We start from the raw sequence: 27,776 nt of genomic DNA on the forward strand, positions 1-27,776 counted from the left end.
TAACATTACCATTGTTCATCCTCCGTGCAGAAAAAGAGAACACAGAGGCCCGCTGTGCTGTTCAATGAAACATTATACTATCCGTGATTACAAAACACTTGATAGTGGTGCATTCAAAAATACATGAATTTACTGAATTAAGTTTCTTTAAACATAGAGCTAACTAAACAGGTCCTCTTAAACAAATGGAAGAGCACATCATCACCAGTTACAAACCCGACTAGGGGAAGCACCATGGTGCTCCTTCATATATACAACATCCATATTCAGCAACCATGAGCAACGCTCACATCGTTTATATTGAGACAGAACACTCGTGCACTGAACAACCTCAAGTGTTGTTTCTGAGTATAACTGTTAGTGGGTGTACAGTAGTTACAGCAGCTAGTGCAAAAACTGCAGAAACACAGCTCACCCTGAGTGATGCTTTTCCTTTCCACACCAGAAAGCATCAGACATGCGCTAAAACAACTGGTTTCTTACCTATACAATCTCTTGCACAGCAGAACAAAAAAATAAAATGACCATAATGCAAAAATCACTCTTAAACATATAAAAGAAACTGGCACATGTTGGACACCAGTGCTGGGGACCCTTTACTGCTGAATTAGCCGTATCCAAGGGTAACTTGGATTAATTTGAGATATTGATTTACATGTACTGTAGATTGCACTGGATTATCCTGACTGCACTAAACTATATGCAAAATGGCTACGGTGTGCAACATGAAGACTCCCATTGCATAGCTGTTTGAGCCATTCCTTGTTTTCCTGTGAACATTTCTTGTAAATTACCTACCTGTACCGTAGGCGTGTGGTAAATTGTATTAATCTCATGTGAGGCTGTATTAACATGTATTAAAAACTGCAATGCAACGGGAGTTCTAAATTATATCTGGATGACTTCATACATTTTCATTTCTGTTATTACAGTATGTGTTGGTATATTTCATGATGTGATGTATGAAAGTGTGGTTTATGAGTATGTGGGAGGACTGAATTGAATTCAATGAAACGAGAGGGATTGAGAGAAGTGATAAGTGATATTTTGTGATATTCCATCCAGAACATACACATTTTATGGGGTTATTTGTGTGGGTGTTTGTTTGCTTAATCCTCAATTTGTCGACCTGACACGTAACACCAGCGCCCCCTAAAGACGCACCAGTAAGTGACGCTCATTTCTCATGGGCCCTTCGTTGACCGGGTTGATTGAGCTCCTGGCTCACAGTCTTCATCTTACCAAGCTGCAGTGCTTCCATGTTATGCATGGATATATGGGTACTACAGGTGAAATAATTACTAGTTTTGCAACTGCGAATTTTTGCACACAAAAGTAAGGGATGGTTACCTCATCTACCAACAGGTGTCAAAATCAAAGATGGTACATTGTTGAAGGTACATTGTTGACACAGTGCTGTTCTAGAATGGTACAATGCTGATGCATTCCAGAGTGCTGTTCTAGAACCACTCAATCATAGAGACTTTGAAGGGGTAGTAGACTCTCCTAAGTAGAGTGCAACAGCCCAGTTCACCCATTGACGAATTCTTCGTTTTGAGTCAGTTCAGGCACGTTACAGTACAGTATATAGGGCCTTAGTGACTAGGGTTGAAGCCACAAATCATAGAATAACTAATAACACATTCTTTCAACTCCACTCCAATTAAAAATAGCCTTTTTTTCTAATCTCACACCATTAACAAACAGATGGAAAACATGTTGTCCAGCATTTCCAGTTGCAGGTTCCTCTTTCTTCAGTGCTGTTCTGATGTCACCAGTCTAGCCACAGTGCCCCCTCTTCAGTACAGGCGGAGTCACTGCAGGTTCTTCAGCAGCCAATCTCTCAGTGTCTCCAGGTTCCGTTCCAGCCACTTGATGTTTTTCTCCAGGTTCTCTATGGCAACCTGGGTGACCCTGAGCTGGGAAGATTGCTCTCTTATGGACTCAAAAAACATTTTCACCTGAAAAAGTTAAGCTTGTTTAGAGCCTTGTTGAATTGCTTAAACATCCTAATTGTGCAAAGCTTTATGTTACAAAGTACAGTATGTGGTTTTAAAAACATTTAATATTTAGATGTATTTTGAACAGTTGCCAAGGCAATAAACTACATAGAAAGATACATGTAGCTGCTCCTTCCTGAGCTGTGTCAAGCTGCTTTCATAGTGTTACAGCTGTTTTACTTTGCTCTGAAATGATGCCAGCACCTGTCGCAGGGCCTACTGTACAGTACGTCATTACAACTACTGCGTCCCCTTATGATTTTGCTTAAGATCACTAAATATTCCAGACTTTATTTTCAATGTGGCAGAGGAAGCCAGTTTAGCCTGCCACAACACTACATGTTAATGTCCTGTGCACACACTCACTGCACAGGAAGTGTACTTAGTGTTGTGGCAGGAAGAATAGGTTTCACCCATCAAAATGAAAATGGTCTGGAAAATATTTTTACTACAGTATATATTAAAGGAATACCAGCTTTTAAAAAATGAATAAATAGGACTGTACCTCCTCCAGTTCTTCCCTGGAAGAAAATTGAGCTGTTGTGCCAATAATTATATTTCTTATACAGGATGATCCCAGATGAAATCTGTGGAGAAAAATGAGATCATTTAAATGTATTTCCCTTTTAAAAGCAAGGGAAGCTTGAGCACCTTGTATTACAGGTAGAGAAAGGTCAGTGTCTCTTTACAGTGATCAGCTCAGGCGATGTAATCTATTAATAACATCACAATGAACACATCTGAAAACAAGCAAGCCTATGACATGGAAAATACCTACTTTTCCACAAGTTCACTCCAGTGTTTCTTTACAAAATCCCATGCTAGGAAATGTCCGATGGGATTCCTGCTCACGCTGTAGATAACTGTGGACAGATCCTGTGTCCTGATCACATCCCCCTCCATTCCCAGCTCCAGCAATCTGGAATGGGAAAAACATTCAGAATGAATGAACAAGACTAGCCTGTTCAGGGCTGATAGGGCCTGCAGGTTCCCATAGACCAGCATAGCCATCGATCTCTAGGGCTCACCCAGAATGAAGACGTGACGCTTGTCCTTAAAGAGTAATCAGCTTCTCCCAATTACATTTTCATTATTTATTTCTGTACTATTAATTTGCAATCAGTACGAGTGGTCTTAAATATAACTCAGTTATTGTTTGTTTCTTTTGTGTTCTTAAAGTGTTTTGTTTTTAAGTGTGTGTTAAGGTAATAACTGCTCAAAAACACAGCATATCAGCAGAGCCTGTGAAAAACACAGTATATCAGGTTAGCCAGTGAAAAACACAGTATATCAGCAGATCCTGTGAAAAACACAGTATATCAGGTTAGCCAGTGAAAAACACAGTATATCAGCAGATCCTGTGAAAAACACAGCATATCAGCAATTTCAAGAAGAACCACTCGGAATGATTGAAACATCAGAAAAGGCTAAGGGGACAGTTAAAAAAAAAAACAACAACATACACCTTAAGTTTGAATTCAGCCACACATACAACAAAAAAAAATCAACTTGTTTGCATTTGATCCATGTTCGTCAAAACCAGAGTGGATTGTATTTGTACCCTGCTGTACATACCTTAACAGCTTCCCGGTGTCCTTGCTGCTTGTTAAGGCTCCCAAGATTTTATTCTTCTCGGCCCCCGACATTGAGACCTGGTACTTCTCCAGCAGGTAAGCCCATCCCTCAGCACTCTGAGCTCCAATAGAATACACTGTCTCAATCACATCCGTGGGTAAACTGCAAGCACAAGAGGCTACTGGGGATCATGCCACAAAAGGGTTTTACTGCAGTTGTAGAAATGCAATACAGATCCATATAGCATTGCTTTACTACAGCAGCAGTTACACTCACTTATTTCATATACGTGCCAATGTGTGCTATCCCCTATGCATTTACCAACTGCTTGTGAATTGTGGATTTTACTCCTAGTGCCCAAGCAGAATCGCTCCCTGAAGAAATGACACTTTGTTTTATTGTATGTTTTTATCAGAAGCATTAGGTCTTTAAATAATATGCTTGTAGGTTTGATGTAAATATTATCGCCATATTATTTAAAGGCATAAAGCCACATGTTCAGTATCTCCTACAGGAGATCTTCTAAATGCTGCCAGCAGTTTGGAATCAAAGAAGCTCAGCCTGCAGAGCTAGATACAGATACAGTGAGAGAAAACAAGAGTACAAGTCCAAGAACCTGAGAGTGCTGTTGGATTCAACCCAATCAGTGAAGAGCTGGTGTGCCTTTTTAACACGAGGAGGGTAGCCGAGGTCACAGGCCAGTCCCAGGACCTCAGAGCGAAGCCTTCTGTCTGACACTGAGCCTTCGTCGCTCCAGGTCTGCTTGTCGATCACAGCCTTGAAGTACTGCAGGATATAATTCTGGACACATGCAGTACTCAGATTAATCAGTGAAGACATCAATGGTGGTTTTTCATATGCTGGGGTCTATTTTAATGAGCAAATCAATGGTGCATCTAGCCAAGATTGAAACCATCTGAAGTTTCCTAGCAATTGACCCATTTATAAAAGCCACTAAATACAATACAATAGAGTGGGAAGAGATTTAGGGTGGCAGTATTAAGACCCAAAACCTGTTTGCATTATTAAACAAACCCCTGTGAGTTTCAATGGTTAACATTACACAGACTGTGTGTATATTTTGCAAACTGATTTAAACATGCCTTTAAGTTTTGAGCCACGTCTGTGATGTTTCTCTTCTCTATCATTCGGTAGAAGGCCTCCAGGTAGCCCAGTCCTTGCAGCAGGGGGATGTTATGGGCTTCGTGTCTGAGGTAGCGACTCAGATCAAGGGCTCGGTCCAGAGTCAGCCTCCCTGCACTGGAGACAAGAAACTTCTTGAAGCCTCACCACAAGTCTGATTAGAATGTTTTCATTGATTAATGAACACTCGTTCTTTGCTCATTTTACACCTTACAGAAAATACCACAACCAGGCACATAGGTACTATACCCCAAGACTCTGGAAAACAGTTCCCAAAGATGACCATGATCTGCAGCAAAGTGCAATAATTCGTATCACATATTGAAACTAATTTGTTTGGTAATTTACTGTGACTACTGCGTATAACCTGACCACTTTACTGCATTTAAAGAAGTCCCTATTAAAATAGGCCCCTAGTTTGTAGTTTTTAAACAAAAGATTAGTTTAAATAAATGACTTGATCAATCACAATGTGTAAATGGTAGTAAACATAAATGAAATCTTTATATCATTGTGGCAAAGTGCCCCGCCCCTGTGTGCATTTGTGTGTTCTATGTTGTATGTATGCGTGCGTATGTTAATGTTGGTGTATAGATTGGTACACGGGATATAAACAGGTCTGTGTTTCACGTGTGTTTAAATTGTAGGCACGGGATTGCACATCACGCATGTGCATTTAAAATGTAATGTGTGAGCACGGGGTTGCACAGAATTAATTCACGTGCTGGGATTCAAGTGAATAATTAATTAGTAATTGAATCCCAGCACAACAGTATATATAGATGCACATTATTACTCAGTCGGGGTTAGGTGTTCGAGAGAGGAGAACGGGTGAGAGAGAGAGAGGAGAGTTAAAATCATTAAAAGTAAACGTAAAGTGTTTGTTCTCACCGTGTTTGTTTGTCTCTCCGTGCACCGTTTGTTTAGTGTTAGTCCGTTTTGTCTGTCTTTTTATTTTGGCTACAAGTGCCGTGTCCTGTGTTTTGTGTACCGTTTAAAACCTTTTATTTGTTAATAAACGCTGAGTGCAGCCATTGTACTCAGCTCATCACAACCACTGTCTGTGTTTGAATTCCTGTCTGGTCTGACGCCACCCACTCTGGCCGTCTTTGTGACACGTGGTGTCTTCGTGGGATAGCCGCGCCTCCAAGCGTCAGACCAGGAGGGGTCTGGATTAAAAAAAAAAAAAATATATATATATATATATATATATATATATATATATATATATATATATATATATATATATATATATATATATAAAGGATTACAAATATTGTTTTTGGGGGAAAAAAAAAAGAAGAAAAAAGCCAATGGCAGAAGACGCCATCAAACTGCGGGGCTGGTTCCTGGAGAATGCTGGGCTGGAGGCCCAGTCTCTGCCCATAGTCGTCCGGGCCCTGTGGATGATGGACAGTGAGAGATGGGAGGCCTATCAGGAGGAACACACCCCAAACACCTTGGAGGAAGGTGTGGAGTTTGTCCTCAGCTACCTGGAGGCAACCATAAATGGAACAGCAGCCCAGGTAGCAGGACCACCAGCAGAGGAGTACCTGCTGTCCCCATCTCCACCAGCAGAGGGTGAGTACCTGCTGTCCCCATCTCCACCAGCAGAGGGTGAGTACCTGCTGTCCCCATCTCCACCAGCAGAGGGTGAATGCCTGCTGGTTTTGCCTTCACAGCCCAAGCGGGAGGAGCCTGAACGTCCTACGCCTGAGTGGAAGGAGCCCGAACATCCTACGCCTGAGTGGGAGGAGCCCGAACATCCTACGCCTGAGTGGGAGGAGCCCGAACATCCTACGCCTGAGTGGGAGGAGCCCGAACGTCCTACGCCTGAGTGGGAGGAGCCCGAACGTCCTACGCCTGAGTGGGGGGAGCCCGAACGTCCACAGCCCAAGAGGGGGGAGTCGGTGCGTCCACAGCCCAAAAGGGAGGAGTCGGTGCGTCCACAGCCCAAAAGGGAGGAGTCGGTGCGTCCACAGCCCAAAAGGGAGGAGTCGGTGCGTCCACAGCCCAAAAGGGAGGAGTCGGTGCGTCCACAGCCCAAAGGGAGGCAAGTCGGGGCTTCCACAGCCCTGGGACCCAAGCCACCAGCAGAGGGAAAATGCCTGCTGGTTCAGCCCCAAGAGCCGGAAGGGGAGGGGTTACAGGCTCAACCCCCTGAAAATTTTTGGGGGGGAGAAGGGCAGGATGCTGGTGTCCCCCAGCAGCCTCTCGCTATGCTGCTGAAGGCAGCATGGCGCGCACATGCCCAGCCGCCACAGCAGAGGGAGCCAGCACCGCCAGGAGCAGAGGAGCTGGAGCTGCCTCTGCCTCCACCACCACCAGGAGCAGAGGAGCTGGAGCTGCCTCTGCCTCCACCACCGCCAGGAGCAGAGGAGCTGGAGCTGCCTCTGCCTCCACCACCGCCAGGAGCAGAGGAGCTGGAGCTGCCTCTGCCTCCACCACCGCCCGGAGCAGAGGAGCAGGAGCTGCCTCTGCCTCCGCCACCGCCCGGAGCAGAGGAGCAGGAGCTGCCTCTGCTGCCCGTACCTCCGCAGGGAGTACGGTGGCCGGAGCCCCAGAAAGGGGAGCTGCCGGCCACGAAGAAGGGGGAGGAGGTCTGGAGACCACTTTCCCCAGCAGCAGTTTCGCTGCAGGAGGTCTTGTGGCCGGAGCCCCACAGGAGGGAGCTGCCGGCTACGAAGAAGGGGGAGGTCGGGGGACCACCCGCCCCCGCAGCTTTTTCGCTGCAGGACGGGACCAGCATGCTGTCAGCCGTGCCACTACCGGCAGGGGAGCTGACAGCATTGCCAGCCATGGGCCTACTGAAGCCTCCCTTCCCAGCCAGAGACTTTGTCCTGGACTGCTGGATTTTTAAGGGGGGAGGTGGCCGTTGAGGCCATGTGTGCTGCGCACAAGGGGGGGTATATGTGGCAAAGTGCCCCGCCCCTGTGTGCATTTGTGTGTTCTATGTTGTATGTATGCGTGCGTATGTTAATGTTGGTGTATAGATTGGTACACGGGATATAAACAGGTCTGTGTTTCACGTGTGTTTAAATTGTAGGCACGGGATTGCACATCACGCATGTGCATTTAAAATGTAATATGTGAGCACGGGGTTGCACAGAATTAATTCACGTGCTGGGATTCAAGTGAATAATTAATTAGTAATTGAATCCCAGCACAACAGTATATATAGATGCACATTTTTACTCAGTCGGGGTTAGGTGTTCGAGAGAGGAGAACGGGTGAGAGAGAGAGAGAGAGAGGAGAGTTAAAATCATTAAAAGTAAACGTAAAGTGTTTGTTCTCACCGTGTTTGTTTGTCTCTCCGTGCACCGTTTGTTTAGTGTTAGTCCGTTTTGTCTGTCTTTTTATTTTGGCTACAAGTGCCGTGTCCTGTGTTTTGTGTACCGTTTAAAACCTTTTATTTGTTAATAAACGCTGAGTGCAGCCATTGCACTCAGCTCATCACAACCACTGTCTGTGTTTGAATTCCTGTCTGGTCTGACGCCACCCACTCTGGCCGTCTTTGTGACAATCATTTAACAGGATTAGAAAACAATATATTTGTGAAAGGCTGTTATGATAAAATCGTTTCAGAGATACCCGACTGCCTGTCTTTCCAAGCACACTGGTTATTGTACTACATGGTGTTATTTCTTCTCCCTAGGTTCTTATGGAATATTTAGTGCAAGTTCTCTGTTTTTTTGGTTTCAACAACCTCCAGCTGGTGGCGCCAAAGTGCTATTTTAAAATGAAAGCCAGGGAGAGAAAATATATATTTTCTGTGGTTTAACCGGTTTGCATTATTCTGTATTTTCCAATGCATGGCTTTCGGTTTGGAATTAAGAGCATGGACCCTTGCAGGAAATATCACAGGACTCTCCAATTCCTTATTATGAAGGTGAAGTCCTATAAGGAAACGAGCTTGCAGACTCAATCCATTGCAACAACACAACACAGAGCAGACTGCAAGACAGTGTTACCTGACCAGCTGGAATGCATTGTGGATGAGGTTGCTTCTGTCCTTGTGGCTCAGAGCAGTGTGGTTCCGATCCAGTAAGTGAATCAGCGAGTCCCATCCATCTCCCTCATAATGTACAACATAATATCCATTCATATCAGCATTGAACTTCACCCAGCTCACCTCTCCCTCCAGCTCAATGGTATCTGCATTACAACAATTAGAAGAATACAGGCAGTGACAATCACGGAGAAGCATTCTTACAAAGCTCTTTAAAATGGCACGGATTATGCTCTCAATTTTTACATACACAGTATGTTAGTTACTTTTGTACATTGACCAATTTAACAAAGTGTGCTTTCCTTCAAAATGTAAGTCAATTTATGGCAGAAGCAATCTAAGTGTTACCAGTGTGAATAAACCATTTACTGTACACAGTTACATTGATGGAATACCTGACTGTGTCTGCAGCAGATGTCTACCAATGTTTTTTGAGTTACTTGTGATGTAGGTCAAAGGAACATGCCAAAGGTAGCTGGAACACAGAAGTTAAAAGACAGATGAAGATTATTAAACAGCATGTGGCCCTTCAGAACCACAGCAGCAATGCAGAGAGTGGCAGGCTGGATTGTACCCTTGCTGCAGTGAGGACCACACAGGGTCACTGTGGAGAACAGCCTTCAGGAACCTCTCCTGTCTCAGTGTGACTGAGCTCCCCTTGCGCTCCACAATGATCAGAGGGATTCCTTTCTGAAGAGTCCAGGTGTTCATCATCGCCTTCAAATCCAGGTGCTCCCCAGCATACTGGTACTGCACAAGTACAAACAGACATGAACAACGTTCTGTTCTCTCTCAGTGAATCTCCATCCCTTTTGACACAGTTCAATTTTAAACCTCGTTCATTTTCACAATCTGAACAGCCTATTAATCAGAGGTTCTCACACTTTTTGTTTTTGTCTAGGGCACCCCTTTATGAATAGGGACCACCAAATGAAAACCGAGTAAGTGTAAATGTTTAAGTATAATATTGGTTGTAAGTATCATAAAGCCTGTCTCTCACCGCGACAGTCAAAGAACATATTTCTGTACATTAAATATGTTGTTTTACAAAAGAGAAGTTTCTAGATTTTCCTGGGGACCCCCTGGTCACCTGCTGCTGCCTTCCAGTGGTCCTTGGACCCCCAGTTTCAGAACCTATTTGATCAGGTTCCAGCATGACTGAAAACTGACTTGAATCAGGGAGATACAACCGTGTTTCTGTCTGAAAACTGACTTGAATCACAGAGATACAACCATGTATCTGTCTGAAAACTGATTAAACAAATGTATCAGTATACTTACTGCATTTTTTGAAGCCTGACTGCTGCTATAGCAGAATTCACCTGATGTGAAGTCTTCTTCACTGCAGGTCTGGTAATAAAAGACACATAACAGTCAATATTTAAAGTGTTGTATCTGATCATTTCATCAACTTTAGGCATACATTTTTAAATGGCATGTTTCTAAACTTTAATATGTGGAATCTGTTGCTAGATTCAATGACACTTTTGAATTCAGTTACTTTCAATATTTTTGTAATTCTGACTTTTGTATTCATCCATTCAGTATTTTACAAACAATTTTGTCAAATCAGGTTAGTCTGTTTAGAATGGGGACAGTGAGAGAAGTGGCTGTGTGTTGATGGAGAGGGCGTGTGGTGAGGATATAAAAAGGGTTTCCAGACAGTGAGAGAAGTGGCTGTGTATTGGTGGAGAGGGCGTGTGGTGACTGAGGATATAAAAAGGGTTTCCAGTACATTTGCAATGCTGTTCCACAAGTCTTCATTCTTGGCATTTCTGTAGCTGAACTTCTTCAGATAGCGAACGATCCCACTCTGGAAAATGTCTTCAGTGAGAAAGCTCCTCAGCATGTGTAGAATACAGGCCCCCTGGGTTGTCAAATACAACAAGATATTCAATTAAGTATATTGATACAGTTTCATAAACAAGTTATATAACAGTTCTGTAATTTTATATATATACACACATACATATATATACACATATATATACACACACATATATATATACACACACATATATACACACACACATATATATATATATATACACATATATATACACACATATATATATATATATACACATATATATATATATACACATATATATATATATATATATATATATATATATATATATATATATATATATATATAACCTTGACATTGGTGTGCTACAGCAGTCTGAAATGTCTTTGAATCAGAAGGCTTGTGTAGTAGATTGATGCATTGACAACATAAAGAGATGCACACTTCACTGCTGCTGAATCAAAGCTGTGTATTGTGCAGACCTGTCACACATATATCTATACCCAATAGTGCCATCTCCTGCATGCAGCGAAAGCTGTATTAAACAGTGTTAAAGAGTGACTGGGAACTGCAACATAATCCCGAACAGACTGGAATCAGATAGTTTGTATCAGATGGAAATGGCATTACACTAAGATTAGCTATACTGTTTATTTCTTTGTGTTTAATTCTGGATACACATATAGACCATACATTGTGCTGTAACACACAAGATTATGTGTACCCCACTCAAGGTCAGAGTGTCCAGCCGTGGACCCCTGGTATGTGGATCAGCTTGTATCGTACAACACCCTACAATCATGCATGCTCTGGCTTCCATGCCAGCTGCATGGAAACAGTGACCGCACCTTGTCATATGAGACAGTATCGAACATTTCCTTTATCTGCGTGGGGTTCTCTGCTGCGCTGGATATGGGGCGGGACGAGTTCATGGAATCCCTTCCAATGGCCGCAAAGCAGGTGTCCAGCAAGTAGTCCCCCTGAAAGAGAAGAGAGCCTTGGAAGTTAGGGTTACTTTGTATCATCTAGATTCCACAGCCCATTGTGTTACTATACAGAACATACATGCATACACTATACACAACGGATCTGCTGCTGACACGATACATAACTGACACAGATTGTTCTAATTCATTTCTTACAAGTTAAACGCTTCCATCCTCGAGGTCAGATCCCTAAAAGAATTGAATCTGTTCAGTCTTGAACAAAGAAGACTACACAGCGATCTGATTCAAGCTTTCAAAATTCTAAAAAGGTATTGACAATGTCAACCCAGGGAACTTTTTCAACCTGAAAAAAGAAACAAGGACCAGGGGTCACAAATGGAGATTATATAAAGAGGCATTCAGAGCAGAAAATAGGAGGCATTTTTTTTTACACAGAGAATTGTGTCTGGGATCCTTCAAGAAGCTGCTTGATGATATTCTGGGATCAATAAGCTACTAACAACCAAACGAGCAAGATGGGCTGAATGGCCTCCTCTCGTTTATAAACTTTCTTATGTTCTTATTCACTGAGCAGGTGTAGTATGGTGTGACACAACCAGTATACAGACTTGAAGTTTAATTGTTATGTAGTGCTATCCATTCCCAATTATTGTTCTTGTCCTTCGGGTTTAAAAAGACAAAAGATCACCAAGTAAAGGGTAGTAGTACTGACCACTTGCAGTTCAGGATAAGTGGCATCCACTGAGACAAACTCCATGTATCTGGCAAACCCCTCATTTAACCAGATGTCATTCCACCATTGCATGGTCACCAGGTTACCGAACCACTGGAGGGGAACAAAGGAAACGGAGGGGGTTATACCCAAAGGAAAGGGCTTTCTACAAATGCTTCTAGAAACAGAAGCAACAATTCTTGAAAATCACTTCTGACGGCTCTAAAAACAGGAAAGAATGAATCTGTTTTATTTAGCGACAAAGTCACCACCCAGTGTAACAATGTACTATAGATGGCTTTTTGCAGAAAATACAAAAACATGAGAAAAGGCAAAAAATCAATTGTGAACATGTTGCAAAGAGAAAGGACTTTCGTGCTGCTAACTGTAACCATGTGTTGAGGAATTGCAAATTACACAGCCCCTGAAGGGACAACTTTGGTCAACTTTGGTGAATTTATTTAGTATCAGTTCACCAGCAAAAACAACAGACTATTATGCAGTTATCCTGATGCTAATGCATTACAAACCTGGCTGGTCCTGACCTATGCTGTACCTTTATTAAATACTTTATTATATTTTTAAAGTGTACATTTCTGTCTAAACTTGTTTTTTTTTTACTGGTACCTCAGAGGAATCAGCATATTTGTACCATATACGGATGAATCCAAGTCACTATGCAGTGTTGACAATACAAGACCATTCACAAACTGCCTTTCCATACAGTAACACTTTACAGTAAGTGTCTCTAATCACTGTGTATTTACATAGTAGTTATTTAATAAACACATGTGTACTTACACATACTTACAATGTTATTATGCATAGCTACATGATCTAACCCTAACCCCACTAACCCTAACTCTGAACCTAACCCCCTAACCCGAACTCTAAGCCTAACTCTTTTCTGATACAATTGTGTACTTACATATATCATGCAAAAAGATTGACGCGTTAAGTACATTGTAACTATGCACAAAAACATTGTAATCATATACAAGTACACATGTATGCACTATGTAACTACTATGTAAATACTCAGTAATTACAGACACCTACTGTAAACCATTACCCCGTATTCTATCCTGACAGTGTCATTTTTCACAAGCTCTTAACAGCACAGCTAGAAGACACAGGAGATGTTTACCTGATGGGCCAGTTCGTGGCCGATCACCATGGTGACCCAGAGCTTATCTGAGGCCGAGGAGGTCTCAGCATCGAACAGCAGGGAGGTCTCCCTGTAAGTGGTTAAGCCCCAGTTCTCCATAGCACCGGACTGGAAGTCAGGAATAGCAACCAGATCTAATAAATACAATAGGTGGCTTTCTGTAGATACGGCTTGCAAATCACAGAACAAACCTCTGTACCCATCTTATCCAGCAATAACACACATAAATACATGCTTTACACACATACACTTTGGCCAGCAGGTGCTTTAAACAGTATGTCTATGTCTTTCTGTATTTATTCCATGACCCCTTGTTTTATAAGTGGAGGGGGGGGGGGGGGGTGGTATAACAAACCCTAAATATAACAGGATCTAAAGATGAGTTAGAATTAAATGCACAATACAGTATGTTGAGATCACTGAGCTCAGAGGAGCAGGCAATGCTGGAAATCTAGGTTAGCGCCTTGTCAGTTCCATCTGCGCTTTATATTTCTGTACAAAACGAATACACATGCTTGTGCTAGTTTCACAAAATACACAGCCAACTCTGCTTCTTACTCTATTTCACATGTATCTTTTTCTTTTACTTAGAGACAGTATAGTACAGTAAATGAAGGAGTGCTGGGGTTGGTCAACATTGGGGAATGTTAGAACTCTAGCATTTATATACAATTTAAATTACATTTAAAGGCACATTCCAGTGGCTGCCTTAATGATTTAGGTACTAAGATGAAAAACAGCATTGTGTGCCAGCTGGCCCAGCCTGGCGAATCGCAGCTTACCCTGTTTGGGCAGAGGGTAGTAGATATTGAAGTACTGCTCGTAGAACTCCAGGAGTTTCACTGCTGCTTCCAGAGCATAATGGGTTTGGTCCCACTTGTCTGGCACAGCATAAATGGAAACCTGCATAAGGAAGTTCAAAACTTTGTTAGATGAAGGTGGTACAGTCAGCGCTGCCTAATCGGGATGTCTGCTTAAATGGGATACAACTCTGGGAGACGGTTCTTCCCTATGCTATTTATGTTGTTCAATTTAATTTAATTCATTTAATTGGAATACAGTATTTTCAAATGGTGTGAAATTATGTAAACCACGTTGAACTCTTGAAGGAGCTGGAGTCTCCTGTGGTTTCTCAGGCTGCTGTGGCAAAGAAAGTTGGCGTGTCTTGCCTTGTGATAAGATGTGATTTCATTCTTTTTCATTTCATTTAATTTAGAAATTAAAAACAGCGATTCATTTTGTTTAAGAACAATTGACGTGTTTTACATTATTTATTTAATATTTATTGATAATATGATGTAATTTCATTCTGTTTCTTTTCATTTAGAAATAAAAAAACAGTACAAATACTTCTCCACTCTTGCACATGTTGTAAATTATGAATGTAAGTGTGACTAAGGTCCTCTCAAATGCCTCTCATTTAATTGGGACAGCCACTTATTCAGGATATTTTTACATGTCCCGATAAAGCTGCACTCTCTGTATATCAGTGCTAGGTTTTCCCCACTTTAAAATTTATTTTTAAACACTGTAGCTCAGTTTTCTTCAAGCTGAATGAAAATGTGTTGTAGATCAAATACTTACTATCCCTATCAAAAGCTTTTCAAAGAATTATACTTCTTAATAAACATGTTATTCAAGACTGCTCGTACCTCTTTAAGCACATTTCCTTTTGTAAAACTCAATGTCTTCGCATGCCAATGTCAAACTAGATGTAAATAAAGCGTATTCTGTAGCGGTTACAAACACTGTAGCACTGGCTACACACAGAGAACAAACGCATTGGCTGCATGTGTGGAATAAGCCATCCCAGCAATCGCCAGAAGGACTAGAATGTGTACAAATAGAACAGACAATAGCCTTATTGGAGGGTGAGGTTGACACTGATGATGCTTCCAATGGAACTCAATAAACCCTTTGTCTTCACAAGCATTACATTAGAAATGGATGTTAGAGTTCAGTGCTGTAAAAAACCCACCTCTATTCCAGTTGAAGTTATCTGACTGACTGACTTGAAGTCACACACAATAAAGGCCACTAGATAGGTGCTCATCCTCACGCTCACATCAAAGTGATCTTCAAATATTCCACCCCCCAACTCCACTGTTTTCAACTATTGGAAAAAAGACAAAGTTAACATTAGTATCTGATGATGTGACTTTTCAACTCCAACAGTAATGCTGGACTCACAGTAATAGAAGGAGTGCATGGCAGATTTGTTAGGTCAAAGATGTGCTTGCAACTAGGATTCTACAGGCACTGAAAAACTATTCAAATTCAGAACAGGAGCAACAGATCAGTAAACATCACAGAGGCATCTGAAGCTATTTAACAGAAAGACATACACTGAGGAGACTCACAAGTACTGTTATTGATGCTGGTTCACATAATCTAACACACAAAACACTCTCTTGAAACAGAGCTTCCAGTGTATTTAACAGCCGGGGGGAACTGGGACCCAAGTTTTTAAAACGCTACACAGCACAAAACCTAATAGACCCTGCCTAATCTTAAATTTCCCAAACTGTGCTCCGTGAGAATATCCCAGGAGGTCCCTAACTAGCCTCCAGATTAGACAGCTGTACTGTACTGTACCCATTTCTATATACAGTACCAAAACCAGCAATCTACAGGACTACACATATCACAGAATACAATAAAAAAAAAAACAGGTTTCAACATTATTTACCCAATGTTACCAAATGATAAAATACTCAAATTAACCAATCACTGATAAAATGTAACCAAATAAAAATATGTTTAGACTGTACAACTGTGCACAGTCTGTATGTGTGTGTGTGTGTACAGTTTGTTGTACAAATACTTTCAAGCGTTACATACATATGTGCTGTAAAAGCCTGCACAAACTGTGAAAGAGAAAAGAGATACGCTTTGTGAATCCATTCAGTTACTCTCCTGCATATATGGGATTATTTCCAGATAAACAAAACGCAATCCTGGAGTTCAACAGCAAATACCTTGGGCATGTTGGAAAGGGCGATGTGTTTATCGCCTCTTCTTATTACCACTGAGTAGTTTGCCTTAAACACAGGTTCATCAAAGCAGGGGAAAGCCATCCGTGCTGATGTGGGTTCGAAGTGAGTAGATGCCAGAACTCTAAAGAATAATGAAAACCCATGAGGTCACTTTAACAGAACACTAAAGAAAAATGAAAACCCATGAGGTCACTTTAAGAGAACACTAAAGAAAAATGAAAACCCATGAGGTCACTGTAACAGAACACTAAAGAATAATGAAAACCCATGAGGTCACTGTAACAGAACACTAAAGAAAAATGAAAACCCATGAGATCACTTTAACAGAACTCTAAAGAATAATGGAAACCCATGAGGTCACTTTAACAGAACTCTAAAGAATAATGAAAACCCATGAGGTCACTTTAACAGAACACTAAAGAATAATGAAAACCCATGAGGTCACTAACAGAACACTAAAGAAAAATGAAAACCCATGAGATCACTTTAACAGAACTCTAAAGAATAATGAAAACCCATGAGGTCACTAACAGAACACTAAAGAATAATGAAAACCCATGAGGTCACTTTAACAGAACACTGAAGAATAATGAAAACCCATGAGGTCACTAACAGAACACTAAAGAATAATGAAAACCCATGAGGTCACTAACAGAACACTAAAGAATAATGAAAACTCATGAGGTCACTGTAACAGAACACTAAAGAATAATGAAAACCCATGAGGTCACTAACAGAACACTAAAGAATAATGAAAACCCATGAGGTCACTGTAACAGAACACTAAAGAATAATCAAAAACAATGAGGTCACTAACAGAACACTAAAGAATAATGAAAACCCATGAGGTCACTGTAACAGAACACTAAAGAATAATCAAAAACAATGAGGTCACTAACAGAACACTAAAGAATAATGAAAACCCATGAGGTCACTAAAAGAACACTAAAGAATAATGAAAACCCATGAGGTCACTAACAGAACACTAAAGAATAGTGAAAACCCATGAGGTCACTTTAACAGAACTCTAAAGAATAATGAAATAGTGAAATGTAATAGCAAAAAAGTCGGACCCGCTGCCAATATTTTATGCCTCCCCAATTTTTGGGGCCACCAGCAGCTACTGCATGTGCCAAGAAATATTATTATATGACTGTTATGCACTGCTGTGATAAAAGTCAACTCAATTTTACAATTTCATCCCAACTGCAAAAGTACACAGATAGAAAGCACATTTTGATATTCATACTGATTTTTAATACCTAATTCTGACTGTACGCCAAAACTATGGTAACGGATTCTCGTTTTAACTAATGCCTAGAGCCTTTTACATTTTATAAGTGGTGTAATTCATTAAAGGTTTTAGCTTTACCGTGTTTCGCCGTCTTTTGAGCGGTAAGTACTTTTATAGAAACCATAAAAGCCATCAGATAAGTTGGCTGCATAATCGATACAAATAAAGTACTTTCCTCCAGGAAGCAACATGTCAGATGAAACGAGGGCTATCTGTTCGTGGGGCGGGTACTCCAGCACCTGCAGCGGCTTTCTTGATTGGCTGGCTCCAGTCTCTTCCTCAATGGTTGCCTTGGTGATTAGGAGATCTTTACTGTGCAGGATGATGGAGTCGGTGCTCTGCATGACATCCACTTCAATTCTGACCGAGGCGCTGAAGTTCAGAGTGGTGAGGTTGGGGTGCACAAGGAGGTGATAGTGGGCAGGAATGACAGTATCTGGGAGTCTCAGCATGTTCCAGGGAAATGGCTCACCGTTTGTAGCCACAGGAGCCAGTCCCTGAAACAATCTTTGACTGCCTTGGGCATAATTTGGGGCAATTACAGAACACAGAACAAAAGCCAATACTACCATTAACACTATCGTTAGGATTCAAAAATATATCTATGAAATAAGTGGTTAAAAAAAAAGATCTAAACAGCTTTGCAGTCACGTGGAGATGTTGCTGCGTATTTGTGTTTCTTGACCGACTGAAGAGCCCAGTTATGGTAATTAAGAATACTTGACAGTGAAGTGTGTGCAGCCTGAAAAAAAGAAACAAAGAAACAGAAAATTAACCTAAAAAACACAACTGTTGAACTGTTGTGGATTCAAAAAGATTGTTAAAAGTCATAAAATTAAAAAAAGAGTGTGGATGGAATAAAGGTAAATGTCTGCCAGAGAAACTGATATGCAACATGTAAAAAAACTTGTTTTCAATTGGCAGCATTCATGTTCAGCCTACATACTATTCATTTTGCATTTACTGTAGTCAGAGATTTTGCATTGTTGCTGAAATAACAGAATACCTTTTCTTTTCAGGAATATAATCTTTCAGCTGCAGGAGCTTACATTTAAAATAGGGGCGAAAATGCAAGTAATATTGCAGGACAGTAAAAAACAATGTTCAACGACATGACAGCATTGCAAGTTTGACATTTTTAAATTTGTGAAAGGATGGAGCGTTATTGATTGCTGTATACAACTTTCTTATTAATGGTTGGCCTTGTACTGTACAACAGTACACTGTCAGTGCATTCCAAGCTAGAATGTAATAGCAATACACAGTACTTAAATTATATGCAATAGCAATTCAAAACAATGTATCTTACATTACTGTAATAATTATATGCATACTGAATAGCTGACCTGCTAAATAGCCTCCATTTTCAAGGTAACAGTAGGCTGCATTGACAAGCTATTATCACAAGTGCCTCAGACACCACGTAAGAAAATAAAACATGAAACACTGTTGTTCTAAAGCACGTGCACAACGCTGTTAGCAACAACATGCAGTGCATGTGAAATCGGCTTCTTATCGTGTAGAAAGCACCATGTTAGGAACCAAATTACCTTTATTTGTGCTGCATCATTCAGGCCCTGCACTCTCTCCTCTCAGTGTGTCCTGCTTTTATTTTCACTTTCATTTCTGTGACCCACAATCCATTGAGCTTCTAATCTGTTGCTCCTGGCTCGTATGAATGAAGAATGAATAAACATGCACGTCTTTATTGTATTATTTGATGTTATAAAGGGATGTGTTACGGTAAAAGTTCAGCTCTGGTAAATATTAAGTTTTAACGGTAACTGTCAACATGTACCAAGTAAGGTGATAAATGTCCGGATTATGAAGAAAAATATTGCTTTTCAGACATTTACTGAAGCTTTTTGGTTATTCTTGAGATGTACCGGTAAATGTCCCTAGTAAAGTGGTATATTTATTTCTGACATTTGCTGCTTTACTTTATAAATGTCGACATTTAGCAATATTCAGACATTTACCATAACATATGTACTGTATATCTCAGGTGTCTGAGATGAGACCAGAGTCAATATAAAAACACCAGTGAGGAAACCAAGTACTGTATAGTCTGATTCACTCTATGCATGCTGTACAGACAGGACTTGATAATACCCACTTTTTCACACCTGCATTTATTGTGTCTTGGCTATGTCCCTGTTTGTTTTTTCTTTCTGGATTCTTCTTCTGTAAATATTTTTCAGTTCAAGTTTCCCATGAACGGGCAATCTTGGGGTTCCCATGTGAGTGCTTTAAACGCAGTACAAAGGGATCAGTCAATCTGCAGTACAAAGGGATCAGTCGATCTGCTGTAATCGCAATACAAAGGGATCAGTCGATCTGCTGTAACAGCAATACAAAGGGATCAGTCGATCTGCTGTAACTGCAATACAAAGGGGTCAGTCGATCTGCTGTAACCACAGTACAAAAGGGATCAGTCGATCTGCTGTAACTGCAATACAAAGGGGTCAGTCGATCTGCTGTAACCACAGTACAAAGGGATCAGTCGATCTGCTGTAACCACAACACAAAGGGATCAGCCGATCTGCTGTAGCTGCAGTACAAAGGGATCAGTCGATCTGCTGTAATTGCAGTACAAAGGGATCAGCCGATCTGCTGTAGCTGCAGTACAAAGGGATCAGTCGATCTGCTGTAACCACAACACAAAGGGATCAGCCGATCTGCTGTAGCTGCAGTACAAAGGGGTCAGTCTATCTGCTGTAGCTGCAGTACAAAGGGATCAGTCAATCTGCAGTACAAAGGGATCAGTCGATCTGCTGTAACCGCAGTACAAAGGAGTCAGTCGATCCAACTGGACAAGTTTTTTGGTCGAGCTTGCAACCCATGATCTCATCTCATGTGCAGGGGTCAGGAATATCCTTAACGGCAGACCATTATACAACAAGGGCCATTCCTCCAGTGAAGACACTGGCTTGTAGAATGTGTACAGTTGAAGAAGGAGCAGGTGTTGTGGTGTGTGTGTGGGGTGGGGGGGATCACAAGGTCACAAGGTAAAGAGGGCTTACCTCTGATCAGACTGGTGATGCCTAACATCTGTGCCCACAACAAGTTCAGCAGATGTATGAAGCTGGCAGACTGCCTGGTTGAGCTGCTCTCTGTGGAGTTTGCACGGTATCTGGAGTGACATCCCCTAACCCTGACTCGATGACATCACTGCTCACTGGCTGTGGCTCCGGCATTCAATAAACCTGCATGGTTCAGCAGGATGCTTCTTTACCTCCTCACCATTCAACTAATGGCAAGTGAGTACTGATTGCTGTTATATTGAAACTTGTATTTGTATTTTAGGATTTGCTGAATGAACCCTTACAGGATTATCTTTACTTAAAGAGCATTTACCTTTTCCTTTTAATTCTGTTGTTACTACAGTATTACATCAAATGTGGCTATTCACCCAATTTTACAGGCCCTGATTAGCACTTATCTTGGACTGCCTTACTGTACCATTGGAAAGAAGCAAAAGATTAGTGCTAATCAGGTCTGTGAAAGCAGCCGTCTATCCATCAAACCGATCGACTGTATCCAGTATGATTTCTGGAAATATCAGCCTACATGTTTTCAATTAAGATCTTATTAAATGTTACCATAAAAATGAGATGTTTTTCTGCCCATGGATGTGTTTGGAGCATGTACTTGTATATCTGCATACATGTTGCTGAGAAGCCTCTTCTCGCATTAGCAGTGCTGTCTCATGAACTCTACAATAGGCCTGCAATGCCAAAATTTACAAGTTTAATTGAATAATGCCAATAAAACAAGGAAATAGCATGGGCCATTAAGTGATGCAGTATTTTCTGACTGGATCTACTCAACAGTGGACTTAAATCTCAGTTAAAACATTTTTCATGCAAACATGGAGATGTTAACATTAATCTGTTCAACCAGTGAGACTGGGTGCTGTGCCTTTTGCCACACTAGCGCCCCCTGTCCAGTACTATGGGTATGGCAGCAGTAAAACCCTCCTGGTGTGCCTGGTCAGTGACTTCCTGCTGGACGACGTGGAAGTGAAGTGGCTGTCCAATGGAACAGAGACTTCCTCCGAGTACATAACCTACAATGTTGCTAAGGAGGATGACGAGACCCACAGTGCTATTTCTCTCATATCAGTCCCCTCGAAGGAATGGGAGTTATATTCCTGCCGGGTGAACCACAGGAGCACAGCAATGGTCATCAGCAAGAGTTACTTGGATATGGCTGGTAAGAAATTCTGTTTGACCTTTTCACTGCTTTTAACGAAAGACCTTATCATATTACCATAGCTTGTAATGTACCAATGATGAGATGTCTCTGTGTCATAATATATATTGTTAAACGTAAAGGTTATAACAGGGTGCAAAATACAAAAAACAAGTTTGTTCTCTTAAAAAAACACACTGCCCCCTGCTGGCCACTTGGGGGTTGGTTTTGACCTTGTTGGGAACAATCTTGTGAGATGTCTTAGGTGGAGGCGTGTTTAAAATACAAGGAAGTGCAAGGAAACTTTAATTGTTCATTTGAAGATTATTTTCACAGCAATCTAATTAAGAAAATACCTAAAACAGAAAGCACAGTCTAACACTCATACATTCAGAAAACACACATGAGAGATAATCTTTCTTACAATGTAAATTCAAAATGTGAACTAGTATAAAAAATAAAAAAACACATATTAAAGTAAGTCATGTATAAGGGATTTTAACAATGCACAATACAAACACTGTAACATTGTTTTAGCTTTACAAGATGAAGACTTGGAAAACACTTGCTATGAAGATAACAGCATTGGCACTGGAGGTAAACACCCTGTGTTTGTTTGTGTTTTGATTTTATCTGATATACCCTAACACCCAGCGTAATACAATCTCCTGACTTATACTTAAATAGTGTGAGGGGCTGTTTTATACAGTAGTGTGCACATTTATTAGAACACCCCATTGCTTCTGTAGTTTGGATTTGCCGTGCATATTGAATCTATTTTGACAATATTAAATTGTCAAAATAGGCAGATTAGTGATTGTCTAATTTAATTGATGACTTTAATAGCATGCAATTAATTTAAAATAGTAAGAGTAAAAGTTGTTTTACGATGCCTAATTAAAGCACAAAGTGGTCTAACATTTTCACATGAGTGCCTGTTGTTTTTATATCACTGATTACTGATCAAAAATGTACATTTTCACACCCTGAGGTTTTCATGCAGGCAGGTATATAAAGGATACAATGACACATACTGAAGTGTTGAATACATGTGCACACTACTGTATATAATATACTTCTACTTGTTCTCTTGTGGTAACACGTTATTAACACCCAAGGTCTTTCTTCTGAGCTGGGAATTCCTTTATTATAATTACACTAGTTATTGTAAATGCATACTGAATGGTGAGAACTCGTATTTTCATTCAGACCACAGCTTGATGTCGAACAGCACAGTACCCTGTTATAACCCATAGCAATACAATGTTCTTCACAGAGATTGAGAATCAGACAGATGCAGCGGTACTGTTGGTGCTCCGAATTGTGCTTGTGAAGACCACTGTCTTTAACTTTTTGATGACTTTGAAACTTACTATACAATGGTAAGGAGTAAGGAGAGACGCTTATTCTAGAATGTGTTTGTCATATCTTGTATTTTTAAACTCAGTCATTGCTGTGTATGCAAAGAAAGATACGTTTATAGGCACCAGAAAAGTGTTTTCTATTATGATCTTGTTATACCTGGTGGCAGGCCTATACCTCTCTTTAATGTAGCTTTCCTGTTAATATACGAGACACAAAACACAGCTAGAAGAAACAGAAGCACTCTATGGTACACTTTACTAACGGGGTTTGTTTGTTAGCAGTGTATTTCTGAAAGCATGGCACTGCTATACTGTAGATACTGCTGAATTCTGTGGGTGAGGTACTAGGTTATACAATATGAACTGTATAGCTACTCAGTGTATGGTTTATTTATTATCTTGATAGAAAGCCTCAAAAAGACTACATCTGCGATGGTCAAGTGTTATTCTTCAGCGCTGAGTTTTCATATTGAAGACGGTTCTAAGCTGAAGACTGTGCCAGTTTATGGTTGAACAAATCCCAAAAGGCTACCTGTATGAAACATGAACAAGCAGTTTCCAAACTGAGAGGACTATGCAGAAAGCAAGTTTGACAACACTTCATTTATCAAAGCAAGCTCTTGAAGCCTGGCAGTACTGTATAGTGCATGGTTTTGTTAACATCTGAATTCCACCAGTGTTCATAGAGTGCCATGACAGAAGAATACGGAACAGGCTGGTACTTTCTTGTGTGAAAGCGGTGGAGTTAAAGACTGAATACTTTAGAAGTACCAAGAACAATATACTCTGGCCTACCAAACAGAAAGTCAGTGTTGTTCGATTCATTTCATACCCCCTCATGTATGCATGACAAGCTGCTCAACACCGGCTGTGGTTTTAAGACTTGTTCAGTTAGTGTTAAAGCCAGCATACAGATTACAAGGGGAACCACAGCAGCTGGATATTGAATTGCAGGTGTTTAAACGCAGAGCTGCACACATTGTAACAGCCAATTCTGTGTAGCTGCACCTTATTCTTCTGTGTTTGCAAATGAGATGCCAGGCTGGCATGTAACACTTCATTCATTGTTATCTAAAGATCTACTGTTCTAAGTAATTGATTGTTTAAAACACTAGCAGTATAAATTGTTTTTTGTTTGAGTAACACATTTACACTGGTGGGAATGGATAAATGTTTTTTACCCTGGTGAAGGTTCATGCTAAACCGAAACGCTTGTTTTTTTAAAATGTTTTTTTAACCAATAAAGTATTTTTTTGATATGTGAATTGTGGGGTTTTCTTTAATTTATTTGGATATTGTTTTTAACCCTATGCACCACAGTTGACTATTCTGATGTAGTGCAAGTTCTTCTTCTTCTTCTTTATTTCTTAGCAGACGCCCTTATCCAGGGCGACTTACAATTGTTACATATCACATTATTTTTACATACAATTACCCATTTATACAGTTGGGTTTTTACTGGAGCAATCTAGGTAAAGTATCTTGCTCAAGGGTACAGCAGCAGTGTCCCCCACCTAGGATTGAACCCACAACCCTCCGGTCAAGAGTCCAGAGCCCTAACCACTACTCCACACTGCTGCCCTTATGTTTTGAAGTTCTTAGAAAAAACTTTTTTCAAGCTGTTGATACAGAACCATGGCATATAAATACAATACCAAATGCAGTTATTTCAATATGATTAAACAGACCGAACAAGTAACAACAAATAAAGCTGTATTTAAAAAAAAGGACACCATGTACTGCTTTAAATTGTGATGGTCCCCTACTGTGATCCATCAGTGGGAGTGACTGACACCTGTGGTTCAGGAAGGCACACTCACTGCCTTTATCATCCCTACATAAGAGGAGTAACACATTATACATAACATGCTTTCCCATACATGCCTGCAGGTAGGCTGACATAAGATTGGCTGCAGTACTGTTTGTATCCTGAGCACCTATCAGGTCTGCAAACATGAAGCCCAAGCTTCCCCCGGTCGAGGGCTACAGAGGTAAAGGTAAAGTGCAAGAAATCATCACAACATGCGGAGCAAAGCTACTGTGGTGACATGCCTTAGTGAAGTCACTACTAGATCTGTCAACATCTAGAGGAAAGCTACTGTGGTGACATGCCTTAGTGAAGTCAAGAGGCTCAAGAGGCTGGTAATGATGGCACTGTTTGGAACACTATAAATCCAGGTAGAAGGGGTGAACATAATATTGTGAGGGAAGTTCCAGGGCCCATGGCATATGCAAAACGTAACATTGATGAGAGCGCATTGAGTGCTTTTCACCTTTTGAGTGACATGCATACGCTTCACCATGTACAACGATGCACTGAAGCAGAAGCCCACCAACAACTACAAGATGATTCCTGGTCAATGCCTTTGGAGGAATTAGTATATGCCCGTGGAGCATTTGGTGCCAGAAGCCTGGGTTACTGTTGATAGCTGTGCCAAATACGCATAGACAGTTTATTGGTAAGTGCACTGCATTTTGTAAAGAGCAACATGTGTGTGATTTGTGCCAGCACTTAGATTGTAATGATTGTAAATGAAGCCCATTCTGTTCAAATGCTTATTTATTCATGTAATTTTGATTATAGTATGTCTGTGTATAAACGCATAGCTTTGGTTGTGTATATGCGCTTTGTTATGTATATAAGACAATTGTTTGTCCTTTCATTATAATATTTATGTTGTTTTTAATATGCCGGTCAAATTGACCGCTCATGGTTGTTCTAGGTATGTGTATAAACGCGGTCGTTCTAGTGTTAATTTCATCTCCTCCTTGAATCCAGTGACTCTAAAACATGTGACAATCAAAGAAATCACCAGGGGATGTTTTTTCAAATCTTGTAATCTCTATATTTTCTAATCAAAATTACTTAAAAAAAAAAAAATGTAATCCAGCAGCGACATTTTCTGAAAAACCGGATCAAAACAATCCAGATAAAAGTAATCTCAATGACAAAATCTAGGATTACAAAATAAAGGATTACAAAATCTGGATCACTGTTATCCAGATGACAAGCTTTGAAAAAATGACCCCAGGAAAGGTCATTGCATGTGAAAGGCTGTGACCTCATGAAACCTGCCACCTGAGCCCCTCTTCAAAGAGGGGACAAGAGCGCTGCTTCTAATCAATACCACAGCCATGTGCAGAGTCTGACATTATCAAACCTGAGCCCCTCTCTTCAAAGAGGGGACAAGAGTGCTGCTTCTAATCAATACCACAGCCATGTGCAGTGTCTGACATTATCAAACCTGAGCCCCTCTCTTCAAAAAGGGTATGAGAGCGCTGCTTCTAATCAATACCACAGTCATGTGCAGAGTCTGACATTATCAAACCTGAGCCCCTCTCTTCAAAGAGGGGATGAGAGCGCTGCTTCTAATCAATAGTACAGTCATGTGCATCGTCTGACATTATCAAACCTGAGCCCCTCTCTTCAAAGAGGGGACGAGAGCGCTGCTTCTAATCAATACCACAGCCATGTGCAGTCTGACATTATCAAACATGAGCCCCTCTCTTCAAAGAGGGGACAAGAGTGCTGCTTCTAATCAATACCACAGCCATGTGCAGAGTCTGACATTATCAAACCTGAGCCCCTCTCTTCAAAGAGGGGATGAGAGCGCTGCTTCTAATCAATACCACAGCCATGTGCAGAGTCTGACATTATCAAACCTGAGCCCCTCTTCAAAGAGGGGACGAGAGCACTGCTTCTAATCAATACCACAGCCATGTGCAGAGTCTGACATTATCAAACCTGAGCCCCTCTCTTCAAAGAGGGGACGAGAGCGCTGCTTCTAATCAGTACCACAGCCATGTGCAGTGTCTGACATTATCAAACCTGAGCCCCTCTCTTCAAAGAGGGGACGAGAGCGCTGCTTCTAATCAATACCACAGCCATGTGCAGAGTCTGACATTATCAAACCTGAGCCCCTCTCTTCAAAGAGGGGACAAGAGCGCTGCTTCTAATCAATACCACAGCCATGTGCAGAGTCTGACATTATCAAACCTGAGCCCCTCTCTTCAAAGAGGGGACAAGAGTGCTGCTTCTAATCAATACCACAGCCATGTGCAGAGTCGGACATTATCAAACGGGATTGGTTTGTAGTGCAGTCCTTGTTTTTGCTATAGTTTCCAGTTCGACTCAACTATCTAACTTGTCAGATATGGCAGGCTTGTCCTTCTGGTTTGGGGCTGTCAGTGAAGGCAGTGTATGTAGGATGAAAGGGTTTGTTATTATGGACAGAGGCTATGTACAGTCTTATCGCAGAGGTTCAGAGATGCTGAATGTATGTTGAGCACCTTGAACAGGCTTGCTTTGACAGTATGTTGCTCTCTTTCCAGTGAGGTCCCTCTGTGGCATTAACCTGGGATGGGGGCCATGTTTCAAAAAGTCAAGCCTTTAAAAAATGTCTATACTCCTATAATTGTATTCACTGTGGATTGTTTTGCGTTCCAGACTTCATTTTCCCTTTGACTAGCGATGCAGCAAGCACTGGGACCCTGTGTGCATTATTATTAATGTCATTGTTATTACAGTGGACTTTTATTTTCCAGCAGACTGCTGTGTTTAAGA

At 41.0% G+C, this 27,776-nt stretch overlaps 1 protein-coding gene across 1 annotated transcript; it reads right to left on the bottom strand.

The window, feature by feature from the left end:
- Positions 1-108: 108 nt before the first annotated feature.
- Positions 109-19,320, bottom strand: LOC117404051 (endoplasmic reticulum aminopeptidase 2-like). Its single transcript, XM_058996553.1, has 19 exons — positions 19,205-19,320; positions 17,733-18,396; positions 16,343-16,481; positions 15,343-15,477; positions 14,147-14,267; positions 13,344-13,498; positions 12,197-12,310; positions 11,386-11,517; positions 10,463-10,594; positions 10,009-10,077; positions 9,302-9,477; positions 9,123-9,202; positions 8,690-8,873; positions 4,679-4,835; positions 4,192-4,376; positions 3,576-3,737; positions 2,779-2,919; positions 2,506-2,587; positions 109-1,961 (listed from the first exon to the last, which is right to left on the bottom strand). Exons 2-19 carry the CDS (start codon positions 18,224-18,226, stop codon positions 1,815-1,817), a joined length of 2,805 nt encoding a protein of 934 aa, XP_058852536.1. The 5' UTR covers positions 18,227-18,396; positions 19,205-19,320; the 3' UTR covers positions 109-1,814.
- Positions 19,321-27,776: the final 8,456 nt, after the last annotated feature.

Source organism: Acipenser ruthenus, chromosome 1 (assembly GCF_902713425.1).
Source record: "Acipenser ruthenus chromosome 1, fAciRut3.2 maternal haplotype, whole genome shotgun sequence".
NCBI classification, from domain to species: Eukaryota; Metazoa; Chordata; class Actinopteri; order Acipenseriformes; family Acipenseridae; genus Acipenser; species Acipenser ruthenus.